Genomic DNA, 21016 nt, shown 5'->3' on the forward strand with positions numbered 1-21016 from the left:
GCTAAGTAGATTATATAGGCTAGTTTGTAAAGTTGCTAAGTGAAGGATATGAGTTAAATTAAGGTCTATCTAAGAAGCAGTGTTCCAGTGTATGTGACTGTGGCTTTTATTGTGAAGGCTAGAACGAATATGAGAAAGAGTGGAAATACATCCACGTGTTTTGTGTTTGAGAATAAGAGAGTAAAAAGCCCCTTGTTAGTATTGTTTTTCAACCATGAGAAAAGTAAAAGCACAACATAAACATCAGCCAAAATAAAAGTGTGAAACTGGGTGGAATCTTTATTTTATTTTGAAATTCTTCGTTTTATTTTGAAACTGTGACCAGAAAAGGACCAATTAAGTACGCAGGCGTGCAAACCCCCAGCTCTGTGGGAAGTTACTTCTGGTCTCACCTCTGTGTGACTCTGCAGTGTCACACGTTTCCTCACCAGGAGCAGGAAGAACCGGTCAGAAAGCAACAGAAGCAGAAAGGTGAGTTCTCACCTGCAGCTGATTATTGATCAATGCATTGATGAGTTAAAAGCACATGTGGGAGTGTTGATTGGGTCCAAGGAGCTGACCCATGCGGTTGCATTGGAGGTTAAAGACACTACGAGCTGCACCAGACTCCATTGACATTTTTGCATATTTTTAAAAAAAACTTCTCTGCTGCTTTAAATCTGACTTTACAGAAATACCTGTGTACTGTTGCATGTTAAATCCTGCACTTCTTCTATGTGCATGTGGGCATGTTGGACTAAGAATTCAGTTTAGAGAAGTCTTGCATGTTTTCTGCCCCATCAGTGGTTTCCCAACCTTAACAACATATAACACCACATAACACCACATAACAACATAGAACAACACATAACACCATATAACAACACATAACAACATATAAAACAACATATAACACCATATAACAACATATAACACCATATAAAACAACATATAACACCATATAACAATATATAACACCACATAACACCATATAACAACATATAACACCACATAACACCATATAACAATATATAACACCACATAACACCATATAACAACATATAACACCACATAACACCATATAACAACATATAACAACATATAACACCATATAACAACATATAACACCATATAACACCACATAACAACACATAACACCACATAACACCACATAACACCATATAACAACATATAACACCATATAACACCATATAACAACATATAACAACATATAACACCATATAACAACATATAACACCATATAACACCACATAACAACACATAACACCACATAACACCACATAACAACATATAACAACATATAACACCATATAACAACATATAACAACATATAACAACATATAACAACATATAACAACATATAACAACACATAACACCTTATAACACCATATAACACCATATAACAACATATAACACATATAACAACATATAACAACATATAACAACATATAACAACATATAACAACATATAACAACATATAACACCATATAACAACATATAAAACAACATATAACAACATATAACACCATATAACAACATATAACAACACATAACATATAAAACACCATATAACACCATATAACACCACATAACAACATATAACAACATATAACACCATATAACAATATATAACACCTTATAACAACACATAACAACATATAACAACATATAACAACATATAACACCATATAAAACAACATATAACACCATATAACAACACATAACACCACATAACAACATGCAGTGTTTCTGCACTATACTTTTGCTCTGGTTTATGCTCTTAGATGCTTGTTTAAGAAAGGAGATGCACTTATGACTTCTGGTGACTAGTAGTTCTCTTGAATACCTATGTTGAATACACTTCCTGTAAGTCGCTTTGGATAAAAGCGTCCGCTAAATGACTGTAATGTAATGTAATGAAGTCATTTTGCAACACGTAGCTATAGATTTAGGTTATTTTGTAAATAAAAAAGTTTGAGCAACCTTTAGTTTGTCGTTTAAACCTTGGCGGCGAGCCTAGACCGTGTCCTTTAATGACACCGTGGACTGTATTTAAGAAGTGGGCGTATTCGTTGTGACGTCACCCATTGGTTTGTAGACTCACGTTTTGAAGCCTCCAGTTTGGCTTTTGGTCGTCGCCATCTTTGTTTTTTGCAACCGATGAACAGGAAGTGACCATATTAGGACTGAGGAGGAGTGACGTAGAGACGCTGTATACGTCTCTGGTGTTGACCTGTCAATCAGTGTGTAGCCCCGCCCTAAAGCATCCCCTGCTTTATGGTCTGTTTGACTCTAAATGGAGCATCATTTACTAAATGAACATCATGCTGTATTGAAGAAGACTTGAAACTAGAGATTGAGACCATAAACTCATGTTTACAATGTTTACTGAGGGAATAAATCAAGAGAGAAGTAGAGTCATTTTCTCATAGACTTCTATACAACCAGAGGAGTCGCCCCCTGGTGGACAGCAGAGAGAATGCAGCTTTAAGACATGAAGCGTTGGCTTACTCCACAGAACAGGAGGTTGCCGTGTGGTTGCCTCTAAAACGACAGCAAAACATACTTTTAATAAATCACGTTTTTGTGGTCGGCTATTTGTCCCGCGTCCTCCGCTGTGATTGGACGACTGGGGTGGGTAAAAAGTGACAGTGAAGAGCGTCGTGTTTTACCCAAAGTTTCAAATTTTTTGGTGACCAGAAAAAAAACATGAGTAGCTTAATCATGCGGCGTTCCCATAGTAAACAATTAGCTCATTAATGTGTCCCATCATTACTAAACTGTGGTGTAGTTTTACTGCAGTTCTGTTTCATCACAGTTTTGATAACTTGACCTCTGACCTCTTAATCGTACTCTCCTGTCACTGTCAATTCATACTCCAATGCTGTTTGGTCAGAGGGTCAAACATACAATAACACATGGTATAAAGAAACACGCATTTTTCTCTAAATCTGTTTTGTGACACCTTGTCTTTGTCTCACAGCAGGAGGTGGCGAAGTCATGTTCAGACTCCTCAGCCGCCAAGGAAAGAGGACGCGGAGCTGCGTCTCGAGCCAGCGCCGCCATGAGCACTACCGGGCCGTCATGGCCATCCGCCGCGAGGACGTCAACCCCTGGGAGAGGAGGGCCCCGCTGGCCCCGAAACACGTCAAAGAGCTCACCACCGCCGGCGTCAAGGTCCTGCTCCAACCGTCCAACCGCAGAGCCATCCACGAGAAGGTGAGTCAGGAGTCACTGGTACTATGGAGTAGTAGTATGTAGTAGTACTATTAGTAGTATTACTTGTACCATTATAGAGCATTTTTATATAAATACCACTTAGAATTACTATTGTTGTTGTTATTATTCATATTATATTTATTATAAAAATTACATATATATTTTATTATTATTGTTAATTATTAGAATTATAAGTATATTTATTATAATTATTATTATGAGTAGACGTATCTTTATTATTATTGTTAATTATTAGAATTATAAGTATATTTATTATTATTATTATTAGAGTAGACATATATTTATTATTTTTATATTAGTTATTTTTGAATATTATTAGTAAAAGTATATTTCTTAGAATATTTTTTGTTATATTTTCATAGTATTTGATATTTATATTATATGTACCATTTGCCATTATATTCTTAAATTTCTATTATATATATATATAATTAATATTACTGTATTATTACTGCATAGAGTGTGTATTGTGTATACAGCACATACATTATTTATAACAGCATATTCTTAATGCATCTAAGTGTATAATGTATTTATCAATTATAGAAATACTTAGAAACACCTATATTTATATTGTAAACAGAGTTGCCTTTGTGGATTTTTTTACTTTATTTGCACAATTATGTTATATTGTCAAAGGTATTGTAATTTAAATTTCTCATTTAATTTATTATTTGCACTGGAAGAATTCAAAATCTCCCACAAATCTAAACATAAATGTTAAAGAAGGCTGTACTTTGCGTCGTCAGTACTACATCGGGGCGGGGGCCGTAGTTCGGGAGGACCTTTCTGAGGCCTCTCTGATAATCGGGGTGAAGAGGCCGCCGGAGGAGAAGATCATTCCCAGGAAGACGTACGCTTTCTTCTCCCACACCATCAAGGCTCAGGAGGCCAACATGGGGCTTCTGGATGACCTGCTGAAAAAGGTGAGCGGCTCCAAAGGTCCATGAAAACTCATCGGTTGCCAAAAAGACAAATACAGTAAAGCATTTTTTCCTGTGAATGTCGCCGCAGACAGTTCGTTATACTGCAAATACATAAATATAAGTACCTTCATCAGTGAGCCTACATTTATTTAATCTTCAAGATGTAAATTAACTTTATATGCAGTCACACAGGAAGCAACAAAAAGGTCGTTTTCAGTAGAAACCTGATAACCAGCTGAGATTCAAAGTGGCTACAAGCTTTGCAATGCAAATGCACTAGGGATGCACCGATACCACTTCAAACAAAGTACAAGTACTTACATCTGAATACTTGCCGATACAGTCTTTGCTGTAGCATAAATAAACGGTGTGCAAACAGGTCATCTGTCTAAACAATAGTTTACTAGAGCCGTAGTTATCTTCTGCAGGATCTGTTGCTGTATGTAAATTTAAACTTTTCAAAATCCACAACCAAATACATTTCTGTCTCCTCAGGAGGTCCGTCTGATCGACTACGAGAAGATGGTCGACGCCAACGGCTTCAGGATCGTAGCGTTTGGTCACTGGGCCGGTATCGCAGGTATGAAAGCCTCCCAAAACAAACAGTTATCTCTTAATGTTTCTCAGCTGGTTAGTAATTCTTGGGACTGTTTTGAAAGCGTTTGGCTGCAGCAAGGAGCAAAGCAATGGGTGTCAAAAAACGTATTTTAGACACCTAAAAAAATCAATATCAGTTTAAGTGTACCCTATATTATATATATATATATATATATATATATATATATATATATATATATATCAAACTGATATATATATATTCACCTCTTTCTCATGAAAAATCATGTTTTGAAGCTGTAGAAACTGTCATAATCGTCAGATTTCCATCTTTCCCGCGGTCCATGTACACATCTTGTGTGACGCTTCTGTCAGAAAAAGCAACACAAACTAAACTTAAAATTGGGATATTTCATCAAAATATTTTATTCTACATATCTCATTTAAAAGTTTGCCCCAAATAAACCGTTTGCTTTAACCAGATTCTGTAAAAAACATTAAATTCTGAGCTCCTCAGTGCAACTATGAAGCCATGACTGACTCATCTGAGACTAAGAGTTAAATGACAAAACTAAACACAGAGCAGAGAGGAGAGGTTGTAAAAATGTGAATAGTTTAACATATATAGCATGCCTCCATTTTATTTTTTTTCAACATTTGTAACACTTGTGGACACTTGGAACAATGTTGGATATCTAGATTCCATTGTTTGCATTTTTTTTCTTTTTAGTTATAGAGTTATTCTGCACTAAAACATGTTTGAGTTCTCTCTACTTCCAGTCATGATTGTTCTGTTTCCATAGAGGTAAAGGAATTTTTTTTTATTGCAGTGAAAATCAAGGCCACAGAGAGAAAAACGCCCTGAAACTGAGAGAGTTAATCTGCATTTGTATTTTTCTTGTTTTTGTAGGAATGATTAACATTTTGCACGGATTGGGGCTTCGCTTCCTCGCTCTCGGCCATCACACACCCTTCATGGTAAGAGATCATTCTTCATGAAGGGGATCATTAAGAACGTGACACGAAAACAGCCTACTGCTCCTCAGCGTGATTCTTATCCCGTCTCTCTGCCGTTCACAGCACATCGGCATGGCTCACAACTACCGGAACGTCAGCCAGGCCATCCAGGCAGTGAGGGATTGTGGGTACGTGATATCCATGGGGCTCATGCCCAAATCTATCGGCCCCGTGACGTTTTGTTTCACCGGCACCGGCAACGTCTCCAAGGTACAACAAAAAAAAAACACTCAGAGAAATCCAGATGCCACTCAGGAATTTTTGGGAATTTGACTTTATTTTCTTCTGCCTTCAGGGAGCCCAAGACATCCTTAACGAGCTTCCTGTGGAATACGTTGAACCTCACGAGTTGAAGGACGTCTCTGAAACAGGAGGTTTGTCATTCCTCTGCTCGTCTTTGTGTCGGTGTCATCGTGTTCATTTACTGCTACAGTGAAGAAGTCAACACAGCATTTGAAAACACAGAAGGTTACGCTTGTTTCAACCAAATCAACCTCTGTTCACCGTGTCACCATGGCAACTGCAAACAAAAGAACAACACACAGATGAAAATGATGCAGGAGCTGATTCAACCTCTTCAGAGAACAAACAAACATCAGCCACAAAGTTTGATTATCTGGTCTGCAACCAGAACTAAATATGTTTATAATCTGAGTAAACTGAACTTTTCATATCAACATTTCCTCTTGGGCTCTGCAGTGGTGGATGAAGTACTAACTGGTTCTGAATCAGTCTCAGTTTAGTCCTGATCCTCTTTAAGACCTCCATCAGTAAACCAGACCATCAGGGAGAAGATCCTCTGTTTCTATATAGTTATTCTTAAAGGTCGGATTCTGGAGAAATCAGATGAAATCATGCAGGTTCACCAGAAACTCCTTCAGCTCAGATTCCAGCAGGGACCCAGGCAGTGTTGCTGGACCCGCTGGAGTAAAAAAGGAGGCACGTGAGAACCAGAACCAGGACCGCTCGGAAACACTACCACTTTAGTCCACAGGGACCGCCAAAATCAACACACGATAAAACTTCCTTGTAGTAGCTTTAAGTAAAACTAGCATGCCACAGTTATAATATAAAATTATATTTCAATATAGTTATTTATCATTTAGTGGTGAATCGTGATGCACAGTGACGTCCTCAAAATTGACACTATAAAGCACAGATAACGCTAATTTTGGTCTAATTCTGGTTACTTTATATTTGTGTGCATGCATGTAAACATAGTCAGTGTGGAGCTGGAAATATGAATGTATTTTTTTCTCTATAATATTACTTGAAATTGTTATGTTATTTTATTCAAACAAGAGAATACAAAAATACGCTTAAGTTGTTATTTAATATATAGACTGTTTCTTAACAGCATGTTGTTGTTTCCTTGTAAGATATGACCAAAGTGTACGCCACCGTTCTGAGCCGACATCACCACCTGATGAGGAAGAGCGACGGCATCTATGACCCCATGGAGTACGAGGACCACCCGGAACTTTACACCTCGCACTTCAGGACCAGCGTGAGTCGGCCAGCTTCTATCTCACCACCAACAACACCACCACAGTTAAAACACTCGTAGACCAAACTCCCACCTGCTCCTGTCTGCCCCCCAGAGGCCTCGTCCTCTATTTTCTCGTCATCAGCACTAAACAGCTGCTGGTCGGCGTTTCAGAACAGACGCCACATGGCCGCTTTCATCACAGACTGGCTCACAGAGAAAGAACCAGCACATCTACCTGATCAATAATCCTTTACATCAAAAGAACATGTGAAATAATCAGCGATTGGGGGGGGGGAGAAAAAAGAAAAGGAATTTAACTATTAATTACTTACAATTTATCTGGATAAATTGTGTGATCTATAATTTGTTAATTATAATTATTCAGAGGTCACAGCAAGGTCTTAAAATGTCTTGTTTTGTCCAACCAACAATCTCAAAACTCAAATATATAGAATTTTAGATCATATAAAAAAAGTAAAATCTGCTAATTTGTCAAATTGGAGAAGTTGTCAAAATATTAGCTGATTAATTCTCTGTTGATCTCTTAACTTATTTTTAATCAGATAATCGTTTCAGGTCTATTTCTTATCAAAGCTAGGTGTAATAATAACAAATAATTATCATAAACTATTAAAATCAAGAGTAGTAGCTCAAAAAAATTAAAAGCATTAAACAAGGGCATATACACAATGAAATTAGACAATTAAAAGACAGTAAATTATCAAATATATAAGTATCAATTATAGAAATGAGAAAGAAAAATAATAACAATTACATAAATTATAAGCATAATTAGATAAATAGGTTTTAAGCTGTCGTTGACAATGTTCACAGAGCTTGCATAACAAAAAACATAGTAAAGCAGTGGTTCAGAAAATGTAAAGCTGAGTGTCGTCGGCATAACGCTAGAAGGAAATGTTGTATTTTTTTATTGATTTTGCTCAGGGGAAGCACGTACAAAGAGAACAGTATGGGACCCAGGATGGAACCTTGTGGGACTCCGCTGGAGAAACCAGCTGGGGGAAATTGTGAAAGCTTTTTAAACTAGTCCCACTTATGTCCGTTAAAATCCATAATGCTGATGTAGCACCACCTATAAGTGAAACATCATCATAATTTGTCTGCCTAAAGTCATAGTTAGTAAAAATATACATCATAAATAGGTAAAATATATTTTTATGCTTCAAAGTTTAGGAATCGTCGGCAAACTTGTAAAGTGAAACACACGAAACCATTGGTTCTTGTCCGAGACTTTCCACCACTACTGATCCAAAATAGATCCGTTGTAAGCCTAGACCAGAAAGCAGTTGACTCAGGACCTGGGTCGGTTCTTGGATACTTGGAACTGATTGGATCCATGAAGACCTACAGGCCAAAATGTAGTCCTCCACACCAATTCCTTGGCGAATTAACTACCTTTCCTATAAATGTGACTAAAATCTGTCAGGCTTTCAACATATCATGCAAAGAAACAGGCAAACAAAACCTCCATGTTTCTGTCATCTTAACTATAGGTGGCGCCCTACACAACCTGTCTGATCAACGGTATTTACTGGGACCCCCAAACCCCCCGACTCCTCAGACGTCTGGACGCCCAGAAGCTGATGCGACCGCTCAAGACCGCACCTGCAACCACCGAGGGATCACCAGCGCTGCCTCACAGGTAAGAGCTGGATGATTATGCATGAATGTGTATATGCATATATATATACACATTCACATATATTTAACCTATATAAACACACATATATACCTATATATATATATATATATATATATATATATATGTATATATGTAAATATACATGTATAAATGTGTGTTTATATAAGTTAAATATATGTTTGTGTGTGTGTATAAATATATATATATTTATACACACACACGTATAGTGCACACTGCACTGCTGTCCATGCACTATACATACATACGTTTGTACATGTATAGTTTATGGACAGCAGTGCATTGTGGTAGCTGCCGTATCTCGTCAGAGGTCACATCTGTATCTTCAGTCATGTTTACAGAGTGACAGTTCAGCTTGTCGCTCTGACCTCCTGAACGCCGTCTCTCCTCTCTATCTATAGATTGCTGGCCATCTGTGACATATCAGCTGACACCGGGGGCTCCATCGACTTCATGAACGAGTGCACCACCATCGATAAGCCCTTCTGCATGTACGACGCCGACCAGCACATCGACCATGACAGGTACAGCGTCAATATGAGTTTCATGTTATTATTCTCTCTCATTTAATATATATGCTTTTAACTTATTGATGCAGAATATATAATATAGTTGGCAATGATATATAAATTATAAAAATGATTATGATCTTTGTCATCCTGATTGCTTTTACATAGAATTATTCAGCAGTTTATTACATTTTTTATCATATATTTTTTATTATTCACGTTTTATTAGCTGCCATTCTGCAATAAAAGAATATGTATATAATGTATGTGTATATATATGTGTATATAATGTATGTGTATATATATGTGTATAATGTATATTTATATATATATTATATATGTATGAATATATATATATATATTGCATGTATATATGTGTGTATTATATGTGTGTGTGTATGTATATCTATCGATCTATCTATCTATCCTAGGTATAATAATCTGTTAACTGTACTGGGTGAATATAAGTAACGTTAAAGTTTCTGGTCTTGCAGCGTGGAGGGAAACGGGATCCTCATGTGCTCCATCGACAACCTCCCCGCTCAGCTCCCCATCGGAGCCACGGAGTACTTCGGAGACCGGCTCTTCCCCTACCTCTGGGAGATGGTAAGACATCTGGGTTCAATGTGAGCTGAGAGCAGCTGGTGTTCTTACTGGTTGAGTTTACTGGGGGGGAGAGCGCTGCCTCAGGCTTCACATGGCGAGCTGGGTTAAAAAAAACACCAGACAGACGGGGCTTTTAAATATAGTTTTGTTTCGTCATCAGCTGCCTTCAGACGCCACCAGACCGCTGGACGAAGAGGAGTTCAGCCCGCAAGTCAGAGACGTAAGTTGATTTTAGAGCTGCTGCTTCTTAAATGTATTTAATGGGAGAACAATTCATGACTCAGCAAATTTGTCTCATGATGTCAAAAGAGCAAAAATGAGCAACAGATCATGTACATAAGAGGGAGGTTTTTAAAAACAAATAAGCACATTTGACTTCCTGTTAGCCTGCAGATTGAAATTTTCTATCCAAACATATATTCATAGGTGGAACCCTTTCTTCCATAATGAAAAGTGTCAAAGTTTTTTGACAATGAGATGAAGTGAAAACAGAATCCAACATGTTTTGGAAGCATATTTATGAACCTATTCAAGTCCAATATTATCATTCATTGACTGTCTGTTCTGCCGAGTGAAGCCGATGCTTCATGTCTTTAAAGCTGCATTCTCTCTGCTGTCCACCAGGGGGCGACTCCTCTGGTTGTATAGAAGTCTATGAGAAAATGACTCTACTTCTCTCTTGATTTATTCCCTCAGTAAACATTGTAAACATGAGTTTATGGTCTCAATCTCTAGTTTCAAGTCTTCTTCAATACAGCATGATGTTCATTTAGTAAATGATGCTCCATTTAGAGTCAAACAGACCATAAAGCAGGGGATGCTTTAGGGCGGGGCTACACACTGATTGACAGGTCGACACCAGAGACGTATACGGCGTCTCTACATCACTCCTTTGCATTCTGCATCTCCTGAAATTGTCATGATCCCGCAGGTTTACGTTTTGACCGATTTTATTACTTGATTTTTCAAGTAATAAATTGTTACTGAATTCATTCAAATTAACCAAGAAATTAAAAAACGTATTTAAGAAACAAAATCCCACAGTTTCCGTAGCCTTCATTACTTTACTTCTCTATTTATTTATCTGACAAAAACTTATTTTACTCTTGTGTTTATGATAAAAAATGCTGAATGATTCCTTTATTCCTGCAGGCTGTCATCACATCAAATGGAGTCCTCACCCCAAAGTTTGAATACATAGAAAGACTTCGAGAGAAAAGGTAAGACTTATTTCATTTAGTGAGTTTATCTGTTTTGTTGTCGATGTCCAATCAGTGTTGATTATATTATATTTCAACGTATTTCTCATTTAAATTATTCTTAACAAAAAGTGAAAACACTACTTTGGCACACGCCTGTTCTATCTACGAGTTAATGCAACCAGTCTGCGGATGAAATGTGTAAAGATTACAAGACAGGTAAAATCTCGATTCTCATGTTCTAATGTAGCTCGCCTGTGCTAACTTGTAGGGTTTAATCTTTGCAGGTAATAGCAGCTTCCTAACAGCTAAGTTTCGCTTTGTAGCCTCCTAATGTTCTGCTGTTTTCCTTCTTTAACTAGAGATGTTTTGTGTCACCTTGTGGTTTTTCCTGCACAGTGCTGCCCTCTGGTGTCTGCTCTGCCCACCGGCCTCTGCATTAACACCTTGCATGGCTAGCGTGCTAATAAGCCGCAGCGGCTAGCCAACGTCAGACGCTGGACCCCCGGGTATCGAGGGGTAGAAACATCTTTTCTTCTCTCTTCATACAAGAAAACCCCCGTCATCCCCCTATCTGTCGCATCAGTCTGTCTTGTTTAGCTTTCGTTTAAGCTTGCAGTTTCCGAGACATGTTTTAGCCTAGCTTAGCACAAAGACTGGAAGTGGGGGGGAAATCTGAGTTCCTGACAGCTTGTATATCTCTGAAGAAGACTACAGTGAGTCCACAAAAACAGTGTGAACACGGTGGCAAAATGTCTGCAAAGTCACCCTACATTTGAATTAAACCTAATATAAACCGTAATATTACCGATTCAAAGTAACATGATGCTTTTCAATTATAGAGAAACCAAATCTGAATGAGGAAGTCTGATGTCATTCCCAGTTTAAGTTTAGTAATTAAACTAGACTAGGATTTAGGACTAACTTGTTTGTTGGTAACAAGTGAACAAAAATCTGATGTAAAGCTTGGAAGGTGTTGATTGGTCATGCAATGTTGGGTTCTGACATTCATGCTCTCCTCAGGATGGTTTGGGAAAACATTCTGCTACTTTAATTGGCCAGCTAGCTAGCTAGCAAGCATGGAAGAATACATATGAGTCAGTTGATGTCGTCAAGTGACACAAAGACTAAACTAGCTAAATTGAGAAAATATGACCACAGTTTGAATCTGGTTCTATAGAGAACAGTGATGGGAGATTAAAATGTCTTTTTTTTTTTTTGTGCTTGCGAATAATACCATGAAGCAAGCCAAGCTAACGCAACGTCTGACTATAAAGCCATCGTACGCTGCAAAACAAAGTGGTATCACCATGATTCAAGTTTAAATGTTTCTTCTGTTAGGTTAGGTTAGGTTTTAGGATAAAAAAACAGATTAAATCGCTCGAATCCGTGTTACCATTATGAAAATGTTCCGCAAAAAGTTTGATAACCCCTGAACTAGCACTATCATTATTTGTCCAATACTTTGATTTATGACCAAATACCTGCAGAACTAATGACATTCCCATTAGCCTCAGCTCCACTATGTGCTTGGTGCTAATGTGAGCATGCTAACATGCTCTACTAAGATGGTAAACATGGTAAAATGACCTGTTAATCATCAGCATATTAACATCGTCATTGTTAGCATCTACCTAACGTGCTGAAGCATAGCCTTGCAGAGCCGCTTGCATGGCTGCATGCTGTTTTTGTTGTTTCTTTAGCTTTGTAGATAACAGATGTTATGACTTATTAACATCCCATGTTAGCATCTTTTTAGGGTTGGGAAATCAATTAGAAAACAAATTAGTAACCTATCATTACTATTGATGCCACCAATGTCTTGTTTTTTTACTTTTGATGGAGCTATGCTAGCAGTTTCCCCCAGTTTCTAGTGTTTATGCTAAGCTAGGCTAAACTTGTCCCTGTCCTCACTCTGTAACTGAGATGAAAGTGATCTTCTCCTCTGACTTTGTACAAGACAGAAAAACAAATGATTCATCTGCATGTTTATGGTTTACTTGAAATCCTCATCAGCATTCTGTTCCTTTTTTTTTAATTTTTCATCTTTTTTTTAATCTGCTTTGATTAATTTCTCGATTGATTACACATTTAGCGTCTTTTACCTCAATGTTGCTGTTTAAAAAAAACATTTTAATGAGTTTGTCAAATCTTTTCTGATAATCGTTTGTTTAGACTTGAGTGTTTTTTGCACAAAGACGAGTTCTGCTCGCACATATTTAGGCCACCTCTAAGACTGATGAGTTGTCTTCATAATTGATCTTAAGTATCATTTTTCCAGACAAGCCATGCCACCAAATCTTAATCCTTTTGATTGAGTTTGGCTCCTTAAGATATGTAAAACTACGGGGAGAAATCCTCCTGAGGGAACGTCTCTATTTTCTTTTTTTTTTAATTAAGAGGACGAGGCCGGGCGGACCGCCGGTCAGACCATCAGCCAGTCATCGCTGCGACTCGTTCATGTGTGCGGTGTCACGTCCAATTAGACCAAAGCTAACGAGTCCAGGGGTCTGACTCCTGAGGGGGGGAGGGGTTGTTTGAGGCGGTTGGTGGTGGGATATTAATGCCACAGGTCACTCGGGGTTGATGCCATCCATTATGGTGTTATTGTTGTTCTGGTGTTGAGATAATCCAGCATGCGGAATCACAGACTTTTTAAAAAAACTGAATGAAGTTGTTTGTCAGACGGGCTCTCGGTTTAATTAAAAGGCCTGAGAGCTGATGTGTCTATTCTCACCTTGGTTACATACTATGACTTTAGAAAAGACTTTTATCTAAAAACTGGGGAAAAATGGAGCCAGAAAACTGGAAATGCGTCAGAAAACATAACACGTTTTTATAAAGGTTGGCTTGTTTTTGAGGAAAAACAATTTTTTAAACATTTAATTGAATGAATCCAATTTATTATTATGATCATAATTCATATTTTAGTATTATTTTGCTATTAATAATTTCCCCCCTAAATATTAAAATAAATAATTAAATACCAGTATATTAAAATGTGTATAAATAAAATCCGATGTCATTATTTTTACTAGTAACTTTATTTTTATTGTTGACTTTTAATTTAATATTAACTATTACTAACAGCTACATTTTTAAACAAATTTGTAATCATATGTACTTAATGTTGATTATAATTTATATGTCAATTTATAACACATATACACATTTTTTATTATTATTACATTTTTGGGGATTAATACATCCTCATCATAAGAAAAATAAAAAGTAAAATCATCCCAGTTACTTTACTGATTATTTCAAGTAATTTAAAGTGCATTTAAAACTATAAAGATGAAGTAAAGCAATGCAAAAACTGTTTTGCCACTTAATTATATTTTAGAGATACTTTACTTTACCAGCTTTCTCCCTAAAAATTAATATATTTACCTCATAAGGTATATATTTGCATTTTCGACTGAGGTACTATGCAGGAGTGGATTTTTTTCCATGAAGTAACTTGACTCAAATTAAACAAAGAACATTTTCTTTAGCAACAATGGCAAGCAAATGTTTAAATTGAATATAACAGATCCTAAAATAAAGCAGCTTTTGTGGCTTTTCTGATGCATAACAAAATGTGCAAAGGGTCAAAGTTGAGTGAATGCTTTATTTATTTATTTCTGCTCAGCCAGAAAGACTGGAACACATGTGGGTGACAAGTTACCATCCTATCACTAAGGACCACATTTTGATAAAATCTCCTCAGTACTCTTAACAAAAGTGGATGAAATGTTTAATTTTATTATCATTTATTTAATTTAATCACACGTTTCTTTGTGGTGTTTCCATCTTTAAAAAACTCATGATGTTTGTCTAAGTCTTTGTAAATCTGTGTAGCTTAAAGTTTAACATCCTGTTCGTCTAAAACGTAGTTATTGATTATGTTTTTATGACGGTGTTGTGTGATGTCCTGCAGAGAGAAGGCTCAGATCATGAAGAAGGCTGGGATGAAGCGCGTTCTGCTGCTGGGTTCAGGTTACGTCTCCGGACCCATCGTGGAGTATCTGACCCGTGACGAGAAGACCCAGGTCACCGTGGGTGAGTTCATCTCACACTCTCTGAGGAAACATCAAAGTCACGTATACGTTAAAATATGTAACTACGTGATCTAAGTTCAAAGGTTCATTTTGTATCTCTTAGTCTGGTTTATGTGAAACTTCAGTCACATGATCGTTGAAATGTCATCGATTCTCTAGTTTGGTTCTTTGTTTGGAACTAAGTACATGTACTCAAGTACTGTACCTAAGTACACATTTAAGGTACATGCACTTTAGTTGAGTACTTCCATTTCATGCTACTTTTTACTCCACTACATCTCAGAGGTAGATATTGTACTATGTAATCCAATAGTTAATCCCAGAAGAAACCTTTCCAGAATGCGTGCATGACTGTGTTTTCTTTTTGGTTTCTCCTCTCAGCGTCGGTGCTGCTGAAGCAGGCGGAGGAGCTGGCAGCCAAATATCCAAACACCATCCCCATCATGCTGGATGTTGGCAGCCAGGAAGGACACCTGGATTCTCTGGTCAAAGATCATGACTTGGTCATCAGGTAAAGCGTGGACCGCAGTCAGGCTGTACGACAAAATATGTTGTTGCTCACAACATGATGATGAAACTACGTTTATGACGTAGTTTCATCATCAAATCATTTTGTATCTGTGCCTATGAAACAACAAGATAAATAAAAAAAAGACCAGGTTTTAACCAAAAACTTTTGCCAATGGAAAACTCCCAAAAATGGATAAGAAATCCATGATTAATTGATCACCATCCCTCCTGACCTCTCCTCCTCCTCCCTCGTCTCCTCAGCATGCTGCCGTACACTCTTCACCCGCTCATCGCCAAACACTGCATCAACAGGAAGGTCAACATGGTGACGGCCAGCTACCTGAGTCCGGCCATGAAGGAGCTGCAGAGCAGGTGATGACCACAACAGAGAACCATAAGACAGTATTTATTTACATGTGTTTTATGAAATTTTAACAATGCAAATGAATGTAATTGGTCAGAAACAATGCGTTTCTTTAATCACGTCTGGATGAGATCTTTAAATATACAAGTAATATTAAATATATATTTCATTTGTAAGGAGACATGTACAATATTAAACATGAGTGTAAGTCTTTGATGTGCCAGAATTGGCTTAAAGCGAACTTTTCCTCTGCATCAATCTAGATTTTTTAATTTTTTTAACACAATTAAAACAGTGGAAGAACACGACCAAACAAGCTAGATGAACAAAATGACACCAAAAAATAAGACAATTTACAGAAAAAGAGATTGAAAACTAGTAAACTGGTTTAATCAGGTGATGCAAATGTATTTTACTGTGCTTTTAATCAGGATATAGTAAAAATCATTGTGTTTGTCTGTGTGTCAGTGCGGAGGAGGCGGGCATCACCATCGTGAACGAGATGGGACTGGACCCGGGTATCGATCACATGCTGGCCATGGAGTGTATCGACAAGGCCAAAGCCGACGGCTGCACCGTGAGTCAGCTCCGTGTGTGTGTGTGTGTGTGTGTGTGTGTGTGTGTGTGTGTGTGTGTGTGTGTGTGTGTGTGTGTGTGTGTGTGTGTGTGTGTGTGTGTGTGTGTGTGTGTGTGTGTGTGTGTGTGTGTGTGTGTGTGTGTGTGTGTGTGTGTGTGTGTGTGTGTGTGTGTGTGTTTTTATTGATCCATCGCACAGACCGACAGTCCACATTGCTTAATTTCTCATAGATTTTAGATCAGAAACAGACGATGTCACGCAGTCAGACTTGAGCCAATGTGGTCTGTCTGTCTGTCTCTATCTATTTATTTTAATATATATTTATTTATTTATATATATATATTTTTAATATATTTTTATTTTATCTTATTAAAAAAATATATATATTAATAATTTTTCTTTATATTTATATATATATATTTTTTTTTATATATTTATTTTATATATACATATTTTTGATATATAAAAAAAAGTAAATATATATATATATTTTTTTTTAATACATAGATATTTATATATATATTTTTTTTTTTATATGCACGTCTGGTTAAACGCTAAACTACATTTAGCTAGTTTTAACAAAGTTTCCTCAAAATTGGCAAAAGAAAATGGCAGTGAATGCACCTTTCCGCCCACTACTGTTATGTAACTGCAAATATCAGCATTTGGTTTATTGAGATAAATAGCTAGTGGTGCTAATTGTTCGGTCAGACGACAGTAAACCATTTAAGAAGAAGAAGAATGTTAATGTATATAACACTGTGGTGACGTTTAAAAACAATAAGTTGTTATTGACGGGGTTTTAGGTGGAGTCCTACAGCTCGTTCTGCGGCGGTCTTCCCGCTCCCGAATGTTCAGACAACCCTCTTCGCTACAAGTTCAGCTGGAGTCCGTACGGCGTCCTCCTCAACACCATCAGCCCCGCCATCTTCCTCCGAGACAACCAGGTACGGAGGCCTCAAAGGACCAGAACACATGACGTATACATGCATAGAGGGTAAACTGAATGTGTGTGTGTTGTTCAGGTGGTGAGTATTCCTGCTGGCGGCGCTCTGATGGAGTCCAGCTCGCCGATGGATTTCTTTCCTGGTTTCAACCTGGAAGGATTTCCAAACCGCGACAGCACCAAGTACGCCGAGTCCTACGGCATCCAGACGGCACACACACTGATCAGAGGAACACTGCGCTTCAAGGTACGACACACACACACACACACACACACACACACACACACACACACACACACACACACACACACACTGCAAACCTAAACTATAAGCTTTCTAATATTTGCTTAATTTTATTGTAAGAAGTTTCAGCTCTACTTAATTAACCTGCTTGTTGTCTACTTCTTAAATCTACTTGTATGTCTAATGTTTCTGGATTAATATTCCTGCTGCATTAATGTGTATGTAGCATTTTAACTTCTTAATATCCTTTATGTTGTCTAATTAAATCTACATCACTGCATCATATTCTATAAGAGCATCATGTTTGTAGCGTCTCTGTCCTGTGTTGTAAAAAGTACAATATTTACCTCTGAGATGTAGTGGAGGAGTATAAAATAGCAGAACATGGAAATACTAAAGTTAAGTAAAAGTACCTACTTGAGTAAAAAGAAAAGAGACAAATCCAGTGGAAACTTTAAGTTTTTATTCCGTTGAAACACCACAGCAGCTGAATGTTGTATTATCTGATTTTGTTGATTAATTTTGTGCCAATATGAATTAAGAAATCATCTTATATTTACCCCAAAAAACAAACCAGACAGAGATCCCTAAAGTTGTATGTAAATTGGAAATGATAAAAACTAAAACCATTAAGTAAAAAAAAACATAATATGCAAAACTTATATCTACAATAATCAGACAATAAAACATTTGGATTTGGCACCCAGATATTTAAGCAACGTACAAATGTACTTATTCATGAGTATTTAGTTTTTGTTGATTAAACAGTCTTGAAGGTAGGTTATGCAGTTATAAGAATTATTAAGACAACATTAGATAATATCATTCATTGTGTTAAAATCTGTGTGTTGGAGTAGTAGCAATGTTACAACTTATAGAAAAACATTTACAACAAAAAAAACATTGATCAGAATGTGAAAAATCAATAATGTTTACCTCGTACATCACCAATAATATAGATTTATTACATTAAATGAAGGAGTCTTGCTGAAGAAAATCAACTGGTTGTTCTACTCAGTGTGATTGACAGGAGAGATGATCAGAGGGGCAGAGTTTTTACCACCATCATTAGGACATGGAATAAAGAATGGGTAGAGTTTCTCAGTGAAGCAGCAGCCAGTAAAGGAGTAGATAAGAGCTGCAGCATCAACGTCATAAAAGGAGACCAGACCCTCCTCATAATCCACAAACACCCCCACCTTCTCAGGCTGAGACTTCAGAGAGAGACGGACTGATGGGTCAGCACAAGCTGTGTACTCATTCTCATTCCTCAACCTTATCGTCCAGTAACCATTCTGAGGAGTCAGTGTGATTTTTCCCTTCCTGTTGATCGACTCTCTGACCACTCCTAAAGTCCACTCAGTCTTCCCTTTAACCTGAACCTCGTAGTAAAATCTTCCTGAAGAGAAACTCTGCTTTGCTAAGACACTAACACAATAATCAAATCTTTCTGGATTGTCTGGGACATTCTTCCTTACATCACTATCATATACTTGTTTTCCATCATCAGACAGGATGAGATAAGGATTTGCTGTATCAGGATCAAGTGTCACATCCACTGCAGACTGCTGGACTCTCTTCAGCTCGGCCTCAAACAGCTTCTTCATCTGTTTACTGAGCGTCTCCTCCAGCTGGTTCACAGCTCTCACCACAGTCCCCTCATATGAAGGTGGACTGACTCTGACTCCTGTCCAGTCCTTGGTGGGTGGAGCAGCTTTAAGGGACGTGAAGCTCTGTAGAAGGTGGAGGTGGTCTTCAGACGTGAGAGCTGCTCCACCTCAGTGCTTCTCTTCTTCAGCTCACAGATTTCCTGTTCCAGCTCTTTGATGAAGCCTTCAGCCTGTTTCTCTGTCTTTCTCTGCTTCTCTTTGATCGTGTCGATGAGCTCGGCCTGGCTTCTCTCAACAGACTCCTTCAGAGCGGTGAAGACCTGAACACCATCTGCTATCTCTCTGTCTGCATCTTCCTCACTGAGCTCCACTGAGTGTTTGATCTCCTCAATCTTCAGTCGTCTCTTCTGGATCATCTGCTGAATTTCAACATCAGTCTTCTCCAGCTCAACCTTCTTTCCTTCATAACCTTCTTTCAGAGGAACAACATCATGTGTCTTATGGTCTGAATAAGTGCAGAGCATGCAGACACACATCTGGTCGGTCTTACAGAACAGCTCCATCAGTTTATCGTGCTCCGTACACATCCTGTCTTCCAGGTTCTCCACAGGGTCGATCAGCTGATGTCTTTTCAGACCTGACATTGTCAGATGAGGCTCCAGGTGAGTCTCACAGTAGGAGACCAGACACACCAGGCAGGACTTCATGGCCTTCAGTTTGGTTCCAGTGCAGACGTCACAGGGAACTTCTCCTGGTTTGGCAGCTTGTTGCTCTGAGCTTCTGTTTCTGGCTTTCTGTTGAGCTGACTGTCTGAACTGAGCAGCCATCTCAGAGATGAAAGTATTGATCTGCAGATCAGGTCTGGTGTTAAAAACCCTTTTACAGTTTGGACAGTCAAAAGGGACATTAACGTCCCAGTGTTGAGTGATGCAGGTTTTACAGAAGTTGTGTCCACATGGTATGGTGACTGGATCAGTGAACACATCCAGACAGATGGAGCACAGAAACTGATCTTCAGTCAGCAGACAGCTGGCAGCAGACATGTCTACACTCTGAGGACAAAAGGTGTGAAATATTGTTACAACATATCTTTTGATTATTTGTTACATAAAATCATACTAGGATTGGTAGCATATAACTAGTGGAGGTGGATCACTCTGCCTTTTGTTTAAACTGGTTTAACAACATTTCTTAAGGCTGCCTCTGGCTGATCTCTGCCTGCTGCCAGTCACTTACAGTATATGACTGTTGCATTTGGGAATTAGCTGCTTGTTTGTTATTCAAAGAATAGTAAGAAAAAAAAAGATGATCACAATGTTAAACTTATCTGATGTCTTAAGCATTGCAGTGATAACATCCTAAACTCTCTGTTTTTTGTTGATATAACATTTAAATAAGTAAAATCACATTTGAAATAAACACAATGTTATCCCTCCATTACTGTCACATCACACATAAAATAATAGAATACTATGGCTACACTGTTGTTTATATTGTT

The 21016-nt window shown here is 37.8% G+C and overlaps 2 protein-coding genes across 2 annotated transcripts in view; one reads left to right on the top strand and one right to left on the bottom strand.

Moving 5' to 3' along the window:
• Positions 1–381: 381 nt before the first annotated feature.
• On the top strand, positions 382–18682 carry aass (aminoadipate-semialdehyde synthase). Its single transcript, XM_054619654.1, has 20 exons — positions 382–471; positions 2986–3221; positions 3992–4168; positions 4664–4748; positions 5634–5701; positions 5804–5950; positions 6036–6114; positions 7120–7247; positions 8744–8892; positions 9312–9434; positions 9914–10025; positions 10186–10245; positions 11178–11245; positions 15147–15268; positions 15649–15778; positions 16039–16149; positions 16610–16718; positions 17525–17665; positions 17744–17911; positions 18677–18682. The coding sequence occupies exons 2-20, from the start codon at positions 3003–3005 to the stop codon at positions 18680–18682; spliced, it is 2202 nt and encodes a 733-aa protein (XP_054475629.1). The 5' UTR covers positions 382–471; positions 2986–3002.
• Positions 18357–21016, bottom strand: part of LOC129108017 (E3 ubiquitin-protein ligase TRIM21-like) — a 3290-nt gene continuing 630 nt past the window's right edge. The window contains 2 exon segments of the mRNA XM_054619639.1: positions 18357–19670; positions 19673–20570. Coding sequence (XP_054475614.1) covers positions 18919–19670; positions 19673–20561 — 1641 coding nt within the window. The 5' untranslated portion in view covers positions 20562–20570 and the 3' untranslated portion in view covers positions 18357–18918.

The sequence above is a fragment of the Anoplopoma fimbria genome, chromosome 19 (genome assembly GCF_027596085.1).
Source record: "Anoplopoma fimbria isolate UVic2021 breed Golden Eagle Sablefish chromosome 19, Afim_UVic_2022, whole genome shotgun sequence".
NCBI lineage: Eukaryota > Metazoa > Chordata > Actinopteri > Perciformes > Anoplopomatidae > Anoplopoma > Anoplopoma fimbria.